This window comes from Conger conger, chromosome 4, assembly GCF_963514075.1.
Source record: "Conger conger chromosome 4, fConCon1.1, whole genome shotgun sequence".
NCBI classification, from domain to species: domain Eukaryota; kingdom Metazoa; phylum Chordata; class Actinopteri; order Anguilliformes; family Congridae; genus Conger; species Conger conger.
In genome coordinates this window covers 1271399-1293898 of record NC_083763.1, presented here as the reverse complement: position 1 = coordinate 1293898, position 22500 = coordinate 1271399, and the positions used below count along the sequence as shown (strand labels likewise).

The 22500-nt window shown below is 48.3% G+C and overlaps 1 protein-coding gene across 1 annotated transcript in view; it reads left to right on the top strand.

The window, feature by feature from the left end:
• Nucleotides 1-22500, top strand: part of LOC133125964 (inactive N-acetylated-alpha-linked acidic dipeptidase-like protein 2) — a 259589-nt gene that overhangs the window by 137821 nt on the left and 99268 nt on the right. The window contains exon 7 of the mRNA XM_061237725.1: nt 16170-16310. Within this exon, the coding sequence (XP_061093709.1) occupies nt 16170-16310 (141 nt within the window). The remainder of the gene's footprint in view (nt 1-16169; nt 16311-22500) is intronic.

The window sequence follows — 22500 nt, the reverse complement described above, 5'->3', positions numbered from 1 at the left end:
CCGTCTGAAACATCATACACGTCACCGTCTGAAACATCATACACGTCACCGTCTGAAACATCGTACACGTCACCGTCTGAAACATCGTACACCTGACCGTCTGAAACATCGTACACGTCACCGTCTGAAACATCTCTGATCTGAGCCCAAGTCTAATGCCAGGGACCATAGAGCATGTTATTTACTGGAGACACTAATGGCGACTTCACAGGAAAAAAAATGCCATTAAGCTCTCATTAAAACCCAATCATCATTAGAGCACAGATCTGCCAGTCCCCTGGTCTGGAGCTGCTGCAGAACTGCTGCATCATAAATCAGGGATCAGAAATGCACGGTCCTCCTGGGCCAAGCACTGCTGGTGTTCACCCTCCCTTTACCTGGGAGTCAGGTGTGTTCACCCTCCCTTTACCTGGGAGTCAGGTGTGTTCACCCTCCCTTTACCTGGGAGTCAGGTGTGTTCCCCCTCCCTTTACCTGGGAGTCAGGTGTGTTCACCCTCCCTTTACCTGGGAGTCAGGTGTGTTCACCCTCCCTAACAGAGGCTAACAGAAGCTAGCAGAAGCTCTCAGAGATGAGCAGAAGCTAACAGACACTAACAGAAGCTCACCTGCATAAAGGTCGTCTGTCAGCTGAGTGTAAGCTGACAGGGGTTCATGGCGAAGCTTCAGAGCGAATGCTGAGGGGGTCCTGGAGAACAGGACCTCTCTCTCAGGACCCCCTCCCCTGCCCTCCCCATCCCCAGCTCTGAAACCTGACCGCCAGGCCAGGGCCCTGATCTTCCCCCGCCTGCGGTTCAGTTTAACATCAACACGGCCGATGGATCAAAGTGGCTTGGTGTGTGAGAGGTGGGCTTCTTTTAAAAACACAGACATAACAACAAATACCCCGCGCCCATCCGCCAGACTTCCACCCTGCACACATAATTCCAGCAGGGACAAGCCTGGCTTTGTGTATTGAATTTCTATCTGTTTTTCTCAAATCAACTCCACCCAACTGGAGCAAGCGCTCTACAGGCAATTAGGTTGGATATACTATATTTCTGCTTCGATTTTGCCAAGGTCAGAGTTTTTCTCTGGGAGGGGAAAAAAAAAGAATCTGTTTAAGGTTCTGCTGTGTGTTCAGTTACCTGTGTGTGTGTGCACTTACCTGTGTGTGTTCAGTTACCTATGTGTGTGCACTTACCTGTGTGTGATTCAGGGAGTGCTAGTTCACTGTAATTTACACGGATCTGAGGCCATCTTTTGTGTTAATTTATTAACTTTTTTTTTGTGTACTTAATTAGTTTTCATATTCCAGATTCATAAATCAGGGAATGGCTCTGAGGTTAAACTCTGTACAGGAACACAAGTGCAGAGACTTCCCCTGGAAGCACTTCTGCAACTCTGGGGTCAGGAGTCTCGTTCCAAAGCAAACGGAGGATTATCCTGACCCTCATTACTCACAGAGATGCACACTATTCTCCCCGGCGTTTAACACAAACCATGAAAAATGTGCAGTCCGTCCTTGTTTAATACCGTAAGGGCCCCACAGTCCGGTGTCTGTTAGGGCCCGTGGTGAAAACTACAAGCTGACGGGGCTTGCTGAAAAAACCGGGGTAACTCTTGGAATTGCTTTTTCTCGCTGGCAGCAGCTGTAGAGAAACGGAGATATAAAGATAAAAACGGTAAAAGGGGTTTGAGATATAAGAGCAGAGGGTGGGCAGGGTTGAGTTGGAGGAGGCTCTTTGAGTGTAAACACATGACCACAGCCAGGCTGTAAAAGCAACGCTGGCCTTTAATGAGCCAGGATGTGTGTTTTATCAACTGTGTGTGTGTGTGCTTTATAAACTGGGGGCTTCAAAGAGAAGTTTTCATACAGGAGAGTGTTCTTTTTTTATCCGTGCTGTTTTTCTGCTATATATTCGACACTATACGCTCATTACTGCAAACAGACTCACTCCTCTTCCTCAGTTCTGACCCGATTCAGCACACAGACTCACTCCTCCTCCTTGGTTCTGACCCGGCCGGGTGAGAGTAGGCAGGCGGTGCCACGTCTCGGTCGTGTGCTCTCCTGTGGCATTTCTGAAGAGAGGCGGGATCTGCATTAGAGTGGCGTCTGTGTGACAGTAGCAGGGTCGTCACGGCGAGCTGTGGAAACCTCAGAGCGGCCTCTCGCGTGTAGCCTGGGGCTTTGATCATTCTCCCGCTCTTTAGTGGTGAGAGAGACCAGCGGAGCTGCTTTCAACTGCTCATCACGGCCAGCCGCTGTTCCCCACCAGGCTGTGCCGCCCGCAGGCCCAGGTCCTGCTGCTGTGACCGCCGGTAATGAGGCTGTGAGCGTCCCGCTGACCCACAATCCCTCTGTCACACACTGCTACATTTCCCACAATCCCTCTGTCACACACTGCTACATTTCCCACAATCCCTCTGTCACGCACTCCTACATTTCCCACATTCCCTCTGTCACACACTCCTACATTTCCCACAATCCCTCTGTCACGCACTCCTACATTTCCCACAATCCCTCTGTCACACACTCCTACATTTCCCACAATCCCTCTGTCACGCACTCCTACATTTCCCACAATCCCTCTGTCACGCACTCCTACATTTCCCACAATCCCTCTGTCACACACTCCTACATTTCCCACAATCCCTCTGTCACACACTCCTACATTTCCCACAATTCCTCGGTCACACACTCCTACATTTCCCACAATCCCTCGGTCACGCACTCCTACATTTCCCACAATCCCTTTTATACACACTCCTACATTTCCCATAATCCCTCTCTTTCATATATTCCTACAGTTCCCATGATCCCTCTCTTCCACACATTTTCACACTTCCATCCAAAAGGACAGTGCATTTTTGTATCCAAAGATGAAGATGCTTGGTCTAATGCGCCTGGTTCTGTGTGTTGCATTTCACTGGTATTTTCAGAATTTCATATGAAATCTCAGTGAGGCTCTCTTGTTAAACAAAGAGTCAATAATACCAATAAAGTGAGATGCTCAGGAGAGTTTTTTGGCTCATCAGGCTCGGGGAATGAGCTGCAGTCATGAAGGATCTTTGTTGAAGGATTTGCTAAAAGGAGTTTAATAAGAACGGAAACAAACGACCTGTCTGCTTTAACCACATGCTCCTGCAGAAACCCACGAGCGGTCTGACGACCAGCCCGGCTCCAGTTTAGCCCCCGACCGGAGCGGCCATTTTGAGCTGTTTCCCAGCGGCGATGTGCTCCTGATGCAGACGCACAGCGCTGCTGTCAGCACCACACCTCTGTGACTCATTAACGCACAGCGCTGCTGTCAGCACCACACCTCTCTGACTCATTACCGCACAGCGCTGCTGTTAGCCCCACACCTCTCTGACTCATTAACACACAGCGCTGCTGTCAGCACCACACCTCTCTGACTCATTAACACACACTGCTGTCAGCACCACACCTCTCTGACTCATTAACACACTGCTGTCAGCCCCACACCTCTCTGACTCATTAACACACACTGCTCTCAGCACCACACCTCTCTGACTCATTAACACACACTGCTCTCAGCACCACACCTCTCTGACTCATTAACACACACTGCTGTCAGCACCACACCTCTCTGACTCATTAACACACACTGCTCTCAGCACCACACCTCTCTGACTCATTAACACACACTGCTGTCAGCACCACACCTCTCTGACTCATTAACACACACTGCTGTCAGCACCACACCTCTCTGACTCATTAACACACACTGCTGTCAGCACCACACCTCTCTGACTCATTAACACACACTGCTGTCAGCACCACACCTCTCTGACTCATTAACACACACTGCTGTCAGCACCACACCTCTCTGACTCATTAACACACACTGCTGTCAGCACCACACCTCTCTGACTCATTAACGCACACTGCTGTCAGCACCACACCTCTCTGACTCATTAACGCACACTGCTGTCAGCACCACACCTCTCTGACTCATTAACACACACTGCTCTCAGCACCACACCTCTCTGACTCATTAACACACACTGCTGTCAGCACCACACCTCTCTGACTCATTAACACACACTGCTCTCAGCACCACACCTCTCTGACTCATTAACACACACTGCTGTCAGCACCACACCTCTCTGACTCATTAACACACACTGCTGTCAGCACCACACCTCTCTGACTCATTAACACACACTGCTGTCAGCCCCACACCTCTCTGACTCATTAACACACACTGCTGTCAGCACCACACCTCTCTGACTCATTAACGCACACTGCTGTCAGCACCACACCTCTCTGACTCATTAACACACACTGCTGTCAGCACCACACCTCTCTGACTCATTAACACACACTGCTGTCAGCACCACACCTCTCTGACTCATTAACACACTGCTGTCAGCCCCACACCTCTCTGACTCATTAACACACTGCTGTCAGCCCCACACCTCTCTGACTCATTAACACACTGCTGTCAGCCCCACACCTCTCTGACTCATTAACACACACTGCTGTCAGCCCCACACCTCTCTGACTCATTAACACACACTGCTGTCAGCCTCACACCTCTCTGACTCATTAACACACTGCTGTCAGCCCCACACCTCTCTGACTCATTAACACACACTGCTGTCAGCCCCACACCTCTCTGACTCATTAACACACACTGCTGTCAGCCCCACACCTCTCTGACTCATTAACACACACTGCTGTCAGCACCACACCTCTCTGACTCATTAACACACACTGCTGTCAGCACCACACCTCTCTGACTCATTAACGCACAGCGCTGTCAGCACCACACCTCTCTGACTCATTAACACACACTGCTGTCAGCACCACACCTCTCTGACTCATTAACACACACTGCTGTCAGCCCCACACCTCTCTGACTCATTAACACACAGCGCTGTCAGCACCACACCTCTCTGACTCATTAACACACACTGCTGTCAGCACCACACCTCTCTGACTCATTAACACACACTGCTGTCAGCACCACACCTCTCTGACTCATTAACGCACACTGCTGTCAGCCCCACACCTCTCTGACTCATTAACACACACTGCTGTCAGCACCACACCTCTCTGACTCATTAACACACACTGCTGTCAGCACCACACCTCTCTGACTCATTAACACACACTGCTGTCAGCACCACACCTCTCTGACTCATTAACGCACACTGCTGTCAGCACCACACCTCTCTGACTCATTAACACACACTGCTGTCAGCACCACACCTCTCTGACTCATTAACACACACTGCTGTCAGCACCACACCTCTCTGACTCATTAACACACACTGCTGTCAGCCCCACACCTCTCTGACTCATTAACACACACTGCTGTCAGCACCACACCTCTCTGACTCATTAACACACACTGCTGTCAGCACCACACCTCTCTGACTCATTAACACACAGCGCTGTCAGCCCCACACCTCTCTGACTCATTAACACACAGCGCTGTCAGCACCACACCTCTCTGACTCATTAACGCTGGCCATGCGCTGTCAGCACCACACCTCTCTGACTCATTAACACACACTGCTGTCAGCACCACACCTCTCTGACTCATTAACACACACTGCTGTCAGCCCCACACCTCTCTGACTCATTAACACACACTGCTGTCAGCCCCACACCTCTCTGACTCATTAACACACTGCTGTCAGCACCACACCTCTCTGACTCATTAACACACACTACTGTCAGCACCACACCTCTCTGACTCATTAACACACTGCTGTCAGCCCCACACCTCTCTGACTCATTAACACACTGCTGTCAGCCTCACACCTCTCTGACTCATTAACACACAGCGCTGTCAGCACCACACCTCTCTGACTCATTAACACACACTGCTGTCAGCCCCACACCTCTCTGACTCATTAACACACACTGCTGTCAGCCCCACACCTCTCTGACTCATTAACACACACTGCTGTCAGCCCCACACCTCTCTGACTCATTAACACACAGCTCTGCTGTCAGCACCACACCTCTCTGACTCATTAACACACAGCGCTGTCAGCCCCACACCTCTCTGACTCATTAACACACACTGCTGTCAGCCCCACACCTCTCTGACTCATTAACACACAGCTCTGCTGTCAGCACCACACCTCTCTGACTCATTAACGCTGGCCATGCGCTGTCAAACGCCACATTTTCAAAACACTTCATATTTTAAGTGTAATTATGGGGGCAGCGAGCTTTGAAAACCTGCTGCGTTTTGGGCTCTTTTTTTGGGTCTGAGTGAACAATCACTTCCTCTCTCCTTGGAGGTGTGATTTATTTCCCAATAATCTCACTGCACAGAAACACTGTTATACATCAGGGATCAGAGCACAGAAACACTGTTATACATCAGGGATCAGAGCACAGAAACACTGATATACATCAGGGATCAGAGCACAGAAACACTGTTATACATCAGGGATCAGAGCACAGAAACACTGATATACATCAGGGATCAGAGCACAGAAACACTGATATACATCAGGGATCAGAGCACAGAAACACTGATATACATCAGGGATCAGAGCACAGAAACACTGATATACATCAGGGATCAGAGCACAGAAACACTGTTATACATCAGGGATCAGAGCACAGAAACACTGTTATACATCAGGGATCAGAGCACAGAAACACTGTTATACATCAGGGATCAGAGCCCCACTGCACAGAAACACTGATATACATCAGGGATCAGAGCACAGAAACACTGATATACATCAGGGATCAGAGCACAGAAACACTGATATACATCAGGGATCAGAGCCCTACTGCACAGAAACACTGATGTACATCAGGGATCAGAGCACAGAAACACTGATATACATCAGGGATCAGAGCCCTACTGCACACCTCAGATAGCTCATACTATATTAAAATGTCAAAACGTGCATTTCTCTTTTCCATGAAGTTTCATGTTCACGTCAGAATGATGTCTTGTGTTGTGAGGTTTTTTGGTGGCTGTTTTTATTAGTTTGACCAATCCGTGCGCTTGGCTGCTGGCTGCTCGTTACTGTAGGTAAGTCAGCTGTGTGAAAGGGGCTGTATAACGAGACACCTGGGAGTCTGCCCTAAACCCTCCTGTCCTCTCAGACAGACCAGTTTACTCTCCGACAGAGCGGCTTGAAGCCTGCCACTTCTGTCTGACCTGTTTCACCTGTGTTCTGTTTGACCTGTTTCACCTGTGTTCTGTTTGACCTGTTTCACCTGTGTTCTGTCTCACTCTGTTTCACCTGTGTTCTGTTTGACTCTGTTTCACCTGTGTTCTGTTTCACCTGTTTCACCTGTGTTCTGTTTGACTCTGTTTCACCTGTGTTCTGTCTGACCTGTTTCACCTGTGTTCTGTTTCACTATGTTTTATGTGTTATGTGGAATTTACGCGATCACTCGGTCAGGTGGAATTTACGCGATCACTCGGTCAGGTGGAATTCTCTGCTCTCTGCTCTCTGCTCTCAATTACGTCTCCAGGGAAACGCTCACCTGGGCGTGAACGTGGCCATCAGTCCTCCGTAACCCCTGCGCAGTGGACTCCTTCCTGGGCACCATCACAGACTGATGCGTTAATTGCGTGTTCCTGTATTGTTGTTCAATCACAGTGTACCCAGAAATCCCCGTAGAGAAATGTAATTCTCTGAAATTGTATTGAAAGAAAACATATTATCAAGATATTGCAACATGACTTCACAATGTGGGCAAGTATATGAATTATTGCCACATTTCGGTTATTGTAATGTATCGCACTGCTGTGGAATGTATGTATCATTACACCTTCACAAAAGCCCACATATTTACAATGTGTTTGCATAGATTCTATTTCCGTAAGTGTTGTTTGTCTTGAAACCTTCAGCGGTATTATTCAGATGTGGTGTTGCTGTCGTGAATGCGTGTGTAGCTTTCTAAACTCATTTACTGGAGTATTTTGTGAACGTAGTTGAATGAGCAGGTTCAGAATGGTGCGCCGTCTGCTCCAGCCAGCAGAACCGCTCCTCAGCCAGCAGAACCGCTCCTCAGCCAGCAGAACCGCTGCTCAGCCAGCAGAACCGCTCCTCAGCCAGCAGAACCGCTCCTCAGCCAGCAGAACCGCTCCTCAGCCAGCAGAACCGTTCCTCAGCCAGCAGAACCGCTCCTCAGCCAGCAGAACCGCTCCTCAGCCAGCAGAACCGCTGCTCAGCCAGCAGAACCGCTCCTCAGCCAGCAGAACCGCTCCTCAGCCAGCAGAACCGCTCCTCAGCCAGCAGAACCGCTGCTCAGCGTTTCAGCCGGCCCGTTTCACAGCCTGGTTCTGAGATGTCTGCTCCTCAGACTCAGCTGGTAGACTTCATGCCATGCAGCGCTGTGTAAATGTGTGGAAAGAGTGATTTCAAGGTCCATTTAAAAAGGAATATATTTCTCTGCCTTGCATGTCCAAGGGTAAATAAGGATTGATGCATATTGGTCTACATACATACATACATACATACATAGGTACACCCCGTGCTTACATACACTCACTGAGCACTTTATTAGGAACATCTTTACACTTATCTATTCATGCGATTATCTAATCAGCCAATCGTGTGGCAGCAGGGCAATGCATAAAATCATGCAGATACGGGTCAGGAGCTTCAGTTAAAAAAAAAAAAAAATGTGATCTCGACTGTAGTGTGATTGTTGATGGTTTGAGTATCTGAAACTGCTGATCTCCTGGGATTTTCACGCAAAAAACAAAAAACATCCAGTGAGCAGCAGGAGGAGAATGGCCAGACTGGTCAAAGCTGACATTAGTTATAAGGTGACTTTAATGCAAATAACCACACATTACAACAGCGGTATGCAGAAGAGCATCTCTGAACACACAACGCATCATTACTCTTAAGCGGATGGGCTACAGCAGTAGAAGTCTAAAATATAAGAAGAATAAATACCTAATAGAGTGCTATATAGAGTGTATATCATTGTTGTATCAGGGCCAGCTGTCTGTTGTCCTTTACAAGATGGAGTCTGGAGATGCAGCAAAGCCATCTTTCTTTCCTGCGTGTCTTCACAGACTAGGAGAATGAAGAGAATGAAAAGATGTTTAACGTGTACGTACGCTAGGAGAGGCCCTCCGGGGAAATGACAAACTGTGTTTGCAGACGGACGGGCGATGTGTGCCGTGTTACCCAGCATGTTGCTCGGAGAGACAGAGAGGTGTGTGTATGGAGTGAGGACAGAGAGACAGAGAGGTGTGTGTATGGAGTGAGGGCAGAGAGACAGAGAGGTGTGTGTATGGAGTGAGGGCAGAGAGGTGTGTGTATAGAGTGAGGGCAGAGAGACAGAGGTGTGTGTATGGAGTGAGCGCAGAGAGACAGAGAGGTGTGTGTATGGAGTGAGGGCAGAGAGACAGAGAGGTGTGTGTATGGAGTGAGGGCAGAGAGGTGTGTGTAAGGAGTGAGGGCAGAGAGACAGAGAGGTGTGTGGTAATGTGTGTATGGAGTGAGGGCAGAGAGACAGAGAGGTGTGTGTATGGAGTGAGCTCAGAGAGACAGAGAGGTGTGTGTATGGAGTGAGCGCAGAGAGACAGAGAGGTGTGTGTATGGAGTGAGCGCAGAGAGACAGAGAGGTGTGTGTATGGAGTGAGGGCAGAGAGACAGAGAGGTGTGTGTATGGAGTGAGGGCAGAGAGACAGAGAGGTGTGTGGTAATGTGTGTATGGAGTGAGGGCAGAGAGACAGAGAGGTGTGTGTATGGAGTGAGGGCAGAGAGACAGAGAGGTGTGTGTATGGAGTGAGCGCAGAGAGACAGAGAGGTGTGTGTATGGAGTGAGGACAGAGAGACAGAGAGGTGTGTGTATGGAGTGAGGGCAGAGAGACAGAGAGGTGTGTGTATGGAGTGAGGGCAGAGAGACAGAGAGGTGTGTGTATGGAGTGAGCGCAGAGAGACAGAGAGGTGTGTGTATGGAGTGAGGGCAGAGAGACAGAGAGGTGTGTGTATGGAGTGAGGACAGAGAGACAGCGGTGTGTGGTAATGTGTGTATGGAGTGAGGGCAGAGAGACAGAGAGGTGTGTGTATGGAGTGAGCGCAGAGAGACAGAGAGGTGTGTGTATGGAGTGAGGGCAGAGAGACAGAGAGGTGTGTGTATGGAGTGAGGACAGAGAGACAGCGGTGTGTGGTAATGTGTGTATGGAGTGAGCGCAGAGAGACAGAGAGGTGTGTGTATGGAGTGAGCGCAGAGAGACAGAGAGGTGTGTGTATGGAGTGAGCGCAGAGAGACAGAGAGGTGTGTGTATGGAGTGAGCTCAGAGAGACAGAGAGGTGTGTGTATGGAGTGAGGGCAGAGAGACAGAGAGGTGTGTGTATGGAGTGAGGACAGAGAGACAGAGAGGTGTGTGTATGGAGTGAGGGCAGAGAGACAGAGAGGTGTGTGTATGGAGTGAGGGCAGAGAGACAGAGCGGTGTGTGGTAATGTGTGAGGGCAGATCGGGCCGTGACCGACAGAGACACATCGACAGGCCCCAGGCGTGGGGCCCTGCTATCGGCCGTACATAACATCCCTCATCGACTCCTGCGGTCATTAAGTGAGTACGGCCACTTCCTAATGGCGGTGGAGAGCTTGTGTGTGACTGTCAGAGATCTTACCACAGCGATATGAACCCAGCACCTGCAGGAGCTCCTGCTACTCCTCTGTCCCTTCACTGAATGTTCAGAGTTAATAATCGTAACAATTTATTGTGGCTACACTGGGGCTTGAACCACCAATCTTCCAGGTTCCGCTCATGTACCTCAGCCACTAGGCTACAGGCTGCTCCAGTCATGTACCTTAGCCACTAGGCTACAGGCTGCCCCAGTCATGTACCTTAGCCACTAGGCTACAGGCTGTCCCAGTCATGCACCTTAGCCACTAGGCTACAGGCTGCCCCAGTCATGTACCTTAGCCACTAGGCTACAGGCTGCTCCAGTCATGTACCTTAGTCACTAGGCTACAGGCTGCCCCAGTCATGTACCTTAGCCACTAGACTACGGTCATGTACCTTAGCCACTAGACTACAGGCTGCCCCAGTCATGTACCTTAGCCACTAGGCTACAGGCTGTCCCAGTCATGCACCTTAGCCACTAGGCTACAGGCTGCCCCAGTCATGTACCTTAGCCACTAGGCTACAGGCTGCTCCAGTCATGTACCTTAGTCACTAGGCTACAGGCTGCCCCAGTCATGTACCTTAGCCACTAGGCTACAGGCTGCTCCAGTCATGTACCTTAGCCACTAGACTACAGGCTGCTCCAGTCATGTACCTTAGCCACTAGGCTACAGGCTGCCCCAGTCATGTACCTTAGCCGCTAGGCTACAGGCTGCCCCTGTCATGTACCTTAGCCACTAGGCTACAGGCTGCCCCACTCATGTACCTTAGCCACTAGGCTACAGGCTGCTCTTCACTGTTAAACACGAAGCATCGTGCAGTGGCTGTCATTGTGTTTTCTTGGACAGGACGTGATGTGGTTTTAATATCCTGGTGGGGTAAAGCCACTGGAGCAATATTTTTGGGGGTTAAGGGCCTTACTCAAAGTCCCAAAGGCAGGGCTCTTTGTCATGTTGGGCCCCGTGATGTGAATGCTCTGTGGAGATCAGCAGGGAGACAGAAGAACATGCTTCTGTCATACCTGTGTCTCACGTGGGAATAATCCTGCTTTCAACCGCTGATGCACGCTTGATGCCATTCACACGTATAACTGCTAGTGTCTGAGTGCACCAAGGATCACAGACCAGGGGTGGTTGACATGTGTATTCCTTACAAACTAACGGTTCATTTTTAAAATGAGTTCTGGTCAATACCTGGGCACGTATATGTACCTGAGCACCATAACCTGCACACAGAGTAGTCCTGCTCTTTTCAATCAATAGTACTCAATACTGTGTGTATGTTTCGAAGAGAGTATGTGTTGTTACTATTGGCAGACTGATGTCAGGTGGTATGTGTCATTCCTATTGGCAGACTGATGTCAGGTGGTATGTGTCATTCCTATGGGCAGACTGATGTCAGGTGGTATGAATGAGGATATAAACTAATTTAATGGAGAGATATAAACTTTTCTCATTTTGTTTCTCCAGTTTGGAAGAGTAAACTTTTTAAGAACTTTTGTTCCTGTCATTATGGTGGTTCCTGAAGCTGCAGTCGGGCGGTTGTGAGTGAAATGAGTGTTAAAAGGAGAGAGAGGAGTTTTGCATGCTTATTAAGGACGGGCTGCAGAGCTGTGTGTCTCAGATTAATTTTTCTCAGTGTCTCGGTGACTTGTTTTCTATCTTTCATGAAAAATGATGCATATTTTCTGAATACCAAGGCAAAAGAAAACTGAGATTAAACTGAAAATGTTCTCTTGCTTAGTTATTTCCCTTCCGTCTTTGATTACTTCTCCAGTGAAAAAAATGCAGATTTCTGTGTTGGAACTCAAAGGAGAGCCAGGCCACATTCCCCCTGAGATACTTCTCTCTCCAGAGAAAGCACGGCGCAGTCTGCCTTAACAAGGGGTTTACTCCTGTAAAGAGACTTCAACTCTTTTTTTCTTTCTCTCTCTCAAGTAGAAAATATTAGCATGTTTTAAGTGACTTTTTATCTTGTCAAGCAAATCTTGAAATGAGCTGATCTGTGACTCCTCTCTGGCAATCTTTTTTGTTTTGTTCAGCAGAAAAGTATAATAAAGAATATTTTAAGTCAAAACATTTAAAGTGCATCACATGACGGTACATCACGTTGCATGATATCGCAACATTCAACAGTAAGAGCCGCAGTGATAGGCTGACAGCACCAGAGACAGTAAGAGCCGCAGTGATAGGCTGACAGCACCAGAGACCGTAAGAGCCGCAGTGATAGGCTGACAGTACCAGAGACAGTAAGAGCCGCAGTGATAGGCTGACAGCACCAGAGACAGTAAGTATATGCACATTAATCCAGCTCAGAAGGAGACAGACGGCAGAGGGTATAAAATCTTTGTGTTAACGATCACCGGATGATCGATTGACGAGGGTCGTCATGGCTGCCATGATGACAGAGAGAGTTATCGCCACGGTAACCACCGTTTTTAAACTCCCGGTCGATTAGACTTTTATTTCGTCCTGCAGGGGATTGTGGGTCGCATTTCCTGGGTGTTTCTCCGGTAACCGTGAAGCAGTGGCTACAGTAAAGGCTGCAGACAGGCTTCCCACAGCGCGTAAGAGTATCTTCATCCTGGAATAAACAAACAAATCTGTGTGTCTTTACATTAATCTGTCTTGCTAACTCACTAGCGTAGTGTCACTGATGGTCCTGTCTTGAGATGTCAGTGTGTATTCATTGTGCTGTTGTTATGTCAGTGGCCTGTAGTGTAGTGGTTAAGGTTAATGACTGGGACACACAAGGTCGGTAGTTCGATCCCCGGTGTAGCCACAATCAGATCCGCACAGCTGGGCCCTTGAGCAAGGCCCTTAACCCTGCATTGCTCCAAGGGAGAATTGTCTCCTGCTTAGTCTAATCAACAGTACGTCGATAAGAGCGTCTTGACTTAAAACAGGCTAACATTTCCTAGTTTTTACTCTTTGCCAGACAAAGACACATGTTCCAGCTAGAGAGACTTCTCTGCGGTGAGTTTGTGTCCTGCTGAGGTCGGGGGTCAGGGGAGATGGATGTTCTGCGGCAGTCCGGCTGTGGTTTGGGAGAAGCGGCTCTGTTGTCCGAGAGAGCACTGCACAATCCCTCAGAGACCCGCTGGGCCCGCCTGTCCGCTGGCCGACCTAGTTCCCTGAGCTGGAGAAACACACTCTTCTGTGTGTGCGCTGTGAAACACACTCTTCTGTGTGTGCGCTGTGAAACACACTCTTCTGTGTGTGCGCTGTGAAACACACTCTTCTGTGTGTGCGCTGTGAAACACACTCTTCTGTGTGTGCGCTGTGAAACACACTCTTCTGTGTGTGTGCTGTGAAACACACTCTTCTGTGTGTGTGCTTTAGAAACACACTCTTCTGTGTGTGCGCTGTGAAACACACTCTTCTGTGTGTGTGCTGTGAAACACACTCTTCTGTGTCAGTGCTGTGAAACACACTCTTCTGTGTGTGCGCTGTGAAACACACTCTTCAGTGTGTGTGCTGTGAAACACACTCTTCAGTGTCAGTGCTTTAGAAACACACTCTTCAGTGTCAGGTTTTGTGGTGCAGTTACAGCCTCTCAGGAGAAATAAATGAACATATTTAGCTATCCATAATGAGCCACTTTCTCAGCGCTGTAGGACCGAGCGCTCTGTGCTAATGTAGGTCTGACGACTCGTTCAGGGGAAACCAGAGCAGCTAAAGTCAAAACTGAGACTGGAGCCTCACGTGCGCAGACAAACACACATTCTCCTGAGTTTGTGCCTACTCGGGAGGTTTTGAGTTCTTGTGCGGAATCAGCAACTTCATGTCTTATGCTTGGCGTACAGTTCTGCACACACAGGCTGTGCTCAACCTGAGGCTTCGATTCAATCGCCATTTTCCCGCCCCTTCAACCAACAAAATAATCATGTTTATTCCTGGCAAACACCTTTGGAAAGTCCAGCAATCACTGAAACTAGCTTGCCGAGTTTGTGAAGAAACAATCTAAGGCTTCCATTTAGTCGTAGGTGAAAGTTAAGGACGAATGTTGATTGAATGCAGGCTTGAGTGAGCCCAGATAAACTAACCTGGAACGGGATCGTGCGGGCGATCGTGTGGGTTTACTGGGCTGCGTATGCGCTCACATTCTGTTTTTACCTCCGTGGTTTAAATCTTTAATGTCAAATGACCTCAATGACCCCCCTCTCTTTCCCCTCTCTCTCTCTCTCCCTTCTTTCTGTTTACTTAACAAGCTGTTATTGCGTCAGAAATAAGACCGATGCCAATCTGTTTTTAATTACGTTTAGTTTTGGATTCAGTTGAAAATGAGCATGTATGCAGAATTTGATGAATATCAATAAAAGTATTTGAGACTCTTAGTGTTGTGTATTGCGGTACCGTGACGGTGTAGGTGATTCTGCTGGGGCAGTGTTCGTGGGGGAGTTGGTTTTTTTTGGGCGGTGATTCGGTCCTGACAGGCCCTGGTCACGCATAAGGGGGTAACAGTTCTCGAAAATTGAACCTCCTAAATAAGGTGTTCCCGAAGCAGCATTAGGCTCCCAGTTTTCCCACTTTAATGAGGCCGAATCGATGGAGCGTTTCTCCAATCTAAATCCCCATCGGTACATGGAGCCCAGCGCTCCGGAATTCTGCAAGCCCATTACCCAAACCCCCCTGCCCCGGGGGGGGGGGCACAACACACCCAGACCCCCCCCCCCCCCCACTCTGAACTGGATTAGGCCCAATACTGCACACACACACTCACACACACACTCACACTCTCACACACACACACACACGTACGCTCTCACACACACACACACACACACACACACTCACACTCTCACACACACACATTCACACACTTACACACACACTCACTCACTCACACACACACTCACACACTCACTCACTCACTCACACACTCACACGCTCACACGCTCACACGCTCACACACACACACACGCACGCTCACACATCCACACACTTACACACTCACACACTCACTCACTCACTCACTCACTCACTCACTCAACTATCAGCCCTGGGACCTAGAGGCCCCTGTGTACATCATTAAGATGGACTGTGTTCTTCCTGTTCTGCTGTGTCTCCTCTTCCTGTGGAATTCCTGTTGACAAAAAAACCCCCTACAAATTAGATAAAAAATCTGCTCAATTCAATAAAGTGCAGCTTGCCAGTTTAAAGCCGTGTGCAATTCAATCAAATGAAAACAAACTTAATCGGATTAAACCAGCTCCATGTCCACTAAAGTCTATTTTACTTGCAATACACCAATTACCAGTAGTAATAGATCAGTTCCAATTAAAAATGAGTTTTAACTGAATGATTGCTACCTTGGTTTGCACCTGATAGGTCAGCACGTAGAAGATCCAGGACCAGCTTCACAGACAGGGTTAGTCCGGGACTCAACTGAGTTTCCCATGCAGAATCTTCATTCAATATGGAATTTAAGTTTAGGAAGAGGTTTAATCTGCTTCTGTGAAACTGGCTATAAATCCCTTTTTGTGCTAAGCACACCTGATTGGTCAGAATGTATGGTTGGTGTGTTTGTATTGGCTATGCTGTGACACTGAAGCATCCTCATTGGCTTATTCTCATCCACAGCCGGAAGTTTCCGTGAATATCGGCCCAACCTGACCTCCCTGCTGGTCCAGCCCATCTCTGCGTCTCTGGCCAATGAGCTGCTGTCCTCACCCCCCAGGGAGGGGGGGGCCTGCGGGGCTCTCCCTGCACCTGCCAATACAGGTAGGGTTCTATACTGCAGGTAGGGTTCTATACTGCAGGTCGGGTTCTATACTGCAGGTAGGGTTCTATACTGCAGGTCGGGTTCTATACTGCAGGTAGGGTTCTATACTGCAGGTCGGGTTCTATACTACAGGTCAGGTTCTATACTGCAGGTAGGGTTCTATACTACAGGTAGGGTTCTATAGTGCAGGTAGGGTTCTAAACTACAGATCAGGTTCTATACTGCAGGTAGGGTTCTATACTACAGGTGGGGTTCTATACTGCAGGTAGGGTTCTATACTGCAGGTAGGGTTCTATACTACAGGTAGGGTTCTATACTGCAGGTAGGGTTCTATACTGCAGGTCAGGTTCTGTACTGCAGGTAGGGTTCTATACTGCAGGTAAGGTTCTATACTGCAGGTAGGGTTCATAGGGTTCTATTGATAAGGTTCTATACTGCAGGTATGGTTCTATACTGCAGGTAGGGTTCCATAGGGTTCTATAGGTAAGGTTCTGTTCTGCAGGTAGTGTTCTTTAGATAAGGTTCTATATCTAGGGTTCTATATACTGCAAAAGTCTGTATAAACTAAAGTGTTTTAGTCTTGTAAGGTGACTTTCTCTGAAGTAGAAAATACCATCAATATACTGCTGTGCATTGGTGACCAGTAGACTGCTGTGATGAGCTTAGAGATCTGTGTTAGTTTAGCAGTGCAGCAAATGACTGACACGTTAATGTTGTCAGAGGTGGACAAATGCAAAATATGGTTGCTTCTATTATCTGTATATTCATCTGTTTGTAATTGTGCTTCACAAAGGTTTATGGGAAACTATTTGTTTTTGATTAAGTATAATTAAGTAAAAAGTAAAAAGGAGCAACAAAACTTTTTTTAACTAGCAACTGCCTTTGGCGACGTGTACGAGTTCAGCACACTGTGACCGCCGCAGACAAACGCTCGCTCTCCAGACTCAACACGTATGAAGAACTGCTTCAGGAGCAGAGTGGGGAGAGAGAGACTAAGTGGGTTATCCAGGCTTAAAATTGGAAATGACAGAGCCGGGAGTTTTGGACCTCTAGAGCTTGGTGGAGCTGGATGTCCTTTTAAATGAGCGAGCAGCATTTTTATTTTTTACCGTTAAGCCATTATTAGTCAGAAAGAGTAATGTGATGTTGTGATGTTGTCTCCTATCTGTTAGTAACATTACTGCTCTCTGTTAGTAACATTACTGCTCTCTGTTAGGAGGACTGGCTTATCGCTGACCACTTATCCCTGTGCTCTGTCTACCGTTCCGTAGTTCTGAATGGCTGGTGCATGCGCACTGCCAGGGTGAATGTGGGTAATGTTATTGAAGGGGAGGGGGGCCCGGAGTATAATTTGGACCGGGGCCTGATGGGTCTTAGTTACACCCCCGGTTCTGTATCTCGGGCTCTAGAGCTAGGGTTCTACCGGTACGGTTCTGGCAGAGCAGAATGCCCTGAGCTGTGTACCTACAGCACTGGAGACGAAATTCTGCTCCCACAACCATCACAGAAATAAGATCAAATCACAAAAAACCCAGAAGAACCACAGTGAGAACCCAAGAGGAGCCACAGAGGAACCCAGAGGAACTGCAGAGGGAACCGTGGCAACAGCAGCAAAGCAGCCTTCCCTGGCTTCAAATGAGGGGTCCAGCATCTTGGTACAAATGATTGTCTTGATTTATGTGCGACGCGGTGAATACTGTGAGGAGAGGATCGTTACGGCTCCATGAATTAGTGTGACGCTCCCCCGTCTCCCGGCTACACTCCACACGGCCGCGACCTTTACTCCGCACGTGTCAATCATCCCAGCCGCCTAACGCGGCCGCTGTTTAATCTCATCCGCGCTGAGAGTCGGGTGACGTTCCCCAGAGGTCAGAGTTAACGAGGCTGTGGTCAGCGCTGGGGCTCTGCGTGTGTAGCGCAGGGCGTAAACGTGAGGAACGGCCGGCTCCTCCTCCGGCGCGTAATTGGATTTAAATGCAGGAGAGAGGCGGAAGGTCAGCGGTGCGGGTAGATGATGTTTTTAATCTGGTGATGGATGGCGGAGCGCGGAACGCGCAGGGCGCGCGGGCCCGTTTATCGCCCTCCGCTGAGGAACACGCTAAGCCCTCTTTATTACCTGTCCCACCTCCTTTTATACTCTCAGCGATTCATGGCGCCGTGAACAGAAGGATTGTGAAAAGCATTATTACTCAAACCACGGTTTATTGTTCTCTCAATCCGTAAACACGGAGAGGAATAACTCCCCCTGTCAGGAGGGGCATCATCGAGGGGGGGCAGAGCCTGGGGGGGCTATAGCTGGCCGTGCACATGGGTAACACCCCCCTCCCCCCAAACACGAGTCTTACCACCTGGGTGGAATTCGGCAGCAGTTATAAATATTTCAACCCCTCCGCATGGAAAAAACACGGAGAATCATAGAAACTATAGAAACATGTCTCCTAGAACAGGTGAGTGTGTAACCGTAGAAACACATGGTTCCGTCTCCTAGAACAGGCGGGTGTGTAACCATAGAAACACATGGTTCCATCTCCTAGAACAGGCGGCTGTATAACCGTAGAAGCGGATGCGGCCCGTTTGGAGTGAGGCATATGAGCTGCCTTTAATGGGGGCATTAACACCTAATGCCCGCTCTTTACTGAAATCCCTCGCTATCTGCACACCGTCGCCCTGGAGACCCGCGCGCGGCTCCACTTGACGGACAGCTGGGGATTGGGGCTCCGGTGCTGGCGAGGGAGACGGCTTTGGCCAAATCCCCGGCAGAGTTCCAATAAAGAAGTTAAAGGGAAGTGTTATTGGGCTGATGACTGAGCACCGCCCAGCTTATTGTGCTGTTTCCGCTGTGTGGGGAGGTTTATTAAACTGTGTGTGTGTGTGTGTGTGTGTGTGTGTGTGTGTGTGTGTGTGTGTGTGTGAGAGAGAGAGAGTGTGAGTGTGTGTGAGTGTGAGAGAGAGAGAGTGTGTGTGTGTGAGTGAGTGAGTGAGTGAGTGAGTGAGTGAGTGAGTGAGTGAGTGAGTGAGTGAGTGTGTACGTGTGAGTGAGTGAGTGAGTGAGTGAGTGAGTGAGTGAGTGAGTGAGTGTGTACGTGTGAGTGAGTGAGTGAGTGAGTGAGTGAGTGAGTGAGTGAGTGAGTGAGTGAGTGAGTGAGTGTGTACGTGTGAGTGAGTGAGTGAGTGAGTGAGTGAGTGAGAGAGTGAGAGAGTGAGAGAGTGAGAGAGTGAGAGAGTGAGAGAGTGAGAGAGTGAGAGAGTGAGAGAGTGAGAGAGTGAGTCATGGCAGCAGGCAGCAGAAAGAGAATCTGGGCTTTTTAAGATCCATGAGCGCTGCATACACGCGCTGTGACACCGACATTATTACACTGCTGTGGAAACGTGTCTGGACATGTGTCATGTGAACATGAGTAAGTATTAAAATGTGTGTGTGTGTGTGTGTGTGTGTGTGTGTGTGTGTGTCACGTTGTGTGTGTATGTTTGTGTCCAGTACTGTGCAGAAGTCTTAGGCACCCTAGACTTTATTATGTACATATATATGTGTAGGAGCCATTTAGGCCTACATGCTAGTTTTGTTTATTCCACAGTATTAATTTAGAATTCTCAATAATATTTATTGGTTTGATTTGATTAAGATGATATTTGCTTCTGATATTTGCTTTATTTTGACTTATTCATGTTGTCATTGCCCCCTTGTGTCCGAATTGATGTGTAGAACATATAAGAACAGGAAATGGGGTGCCTGCTGTGAGCAATGGCTGATGCTTATTGCAAATGTATTTTGGAGGCAATAAAGGAACGTTTATTTTAAACGCGCATGAGTCCGTTTTGTGTGGAACTGTTTGTTGGGACCTCCGACTCACCCAAGTAGAGGCTATTTGGATCCGTTAAGACGCCTCTACATTCAAGTTGTTTGAAATGTATTATTTTTTGTGTGTGTTAGTATAAAATAACACATTTGAGATTTTTAAATACTCATTTTCCAAAAGATTTAATTTTACAGAGACTTTTTTGCATTTAATTTTTTTAAAGTAACATATTGCTGTAAGCAAAAGCAACTACTTTTTACCCAAAAACTTGATCAAGGCTGTCTGAGATCAGAAGCAAGGAGCCAACCAAAGTCAGCAGAAGAACTGTGGCAAGTTCTCCAACATGCTTGGAACAACCTCCCTGCTGATTGTCTTAGCCAACGCTGTCCTGCAGTTCTATATCTCAGAGAAGTGATGCAGTTTTAACACTGAAGGGCGATCACAAAAAATATTGATTTGATTCAGTTTTTAACTATTCTGCCAAATTACTAAAATGTAATGCAAAATGTATAGTACGTTTATTTAGGAACTTTCATTTAATTATTTTTGAAAGAATCTTATCTGTAATCAGAAGTCTGCGCAGTACTGTATGTCGTGGTTGTGTGTGTATGTGTGTATGTCTTGTTGTGTGTGTATGTTGTGGTTGTGTATATGTAGTTTGTGTGCGCACACGTTTTTTCCTTTTCTTGCATGCATCTGTGTTTGTGTGTGCATTGTGTGTTTTTTCACAAGGTGTGTGTGTGTGTGTGCACGCACGCGCACATGTGTCCCTGTGTGTGTGTGTGTTTGTGTGTGTGTGTGTTAGACAGTATTGCTTATTACTAAAATAGATTGCTTTCCTGATGTAAGGTTGCTGGGCTTGTCAGCCGTTAAGAGCAGTTTTTTGTGGGTGGTTATCTGCATCACTGTAACTGTCTGATCCAATCACTGGCTTCGTCCATGTTCCCAGATTACTGTCTGATCCAATCACTGGCTTCGTCCATGTTCCCAGATTACTGTCTGATCCAATCAGAGAGCTTATCCATGTCTGTGGCACACTGTCTGTAAGGAGACTGCAGTGTCCTGCCATGTTCCACTGGGCCATGGAGCGCGAGGCTGGCTTCTCCGTCCCGCCAATCGATCCCGCCAAAATCCCCGCGGCCAAGACGACAGTGCCATCGACCCCCCCCGCCCCCCCGCCCGCCCCACCAGCAGACTGTCCCCGGACCCCCACAAGGCTCCAGCAGTCAGATCAAACACAGCCAGCTCGTAATCTGTGTGCCTATTGATTGGGAAAAGTACTGACCACTCCAGAGATTTGAAATAATTACTTTTCATCAGTTCATTTATTTTTTTATATAGATTTTTTCATTCCTCTTCAATTAATGTTCACCGCAGTGCTCGGCTGTTTCCTAATTGCATGTGCCTTTTTCTCCATGGAGAAGAAGCGTTTCTACAATACCCTGGAGCCTTACTGTCTATGGACACACACATACACACCTGCACACACTCACACACACACACACACACACACACACACACACACACGTGCCTACACACCAACACACACACATACACACCTACATACACTCACACACACACACACACACACACCTATACACACGCACACACACACACACACACACACACGTGCCTACACACCAACACACACACATTCACACACACCTATACACACGCACACACACACACACACACACACACCTGCACACACACACACACACACACACACACACGTGCCTACACACCAACACACACACACACACACACACACACACACACGCCTACACACACACACACGAACACACACACACACACACACACACACGTGCCTACACACCAACACACACACATTCACACACACCTATACACACGCACACACACACGCCTACACACACACACACGAACACACAAACACCCTCACGCACGCACACACACATACACACACATGCCTACACACACACAAACACACAAACACACTCACGCACGCACACACACATAAACACACATGCCTACACACACACAAACACACAAATACACTCACGCACGCACACACACACACACGTGCCTACATACACACAGAAACACACACAGCTGGATAGCGACTGGGTCGGGTGGGTAGGAACGGGCCGAACAGGAGTGGCTGGGTAGAATGCTAATTTCTGCGGTTCAGCCCTCTCCAGGCGTAAGTGTTATAAATGTTCTGTGGGTGAGGGGCACAGAGAGCCGAGCCGTGTGAAATGGCTTTATAGAAACAGTCTCGGCCTGTAATTAGAGCACTATTGATTGCAGAGTGCAGGTAGCCCAGCTCTCAGGGCTCCTCTCTCCCCCTGATTAAGTGTCAGCAAAGAAAGAGAAAAAAAACGCACCGGACAGCAATCTAATCTGTCATGGA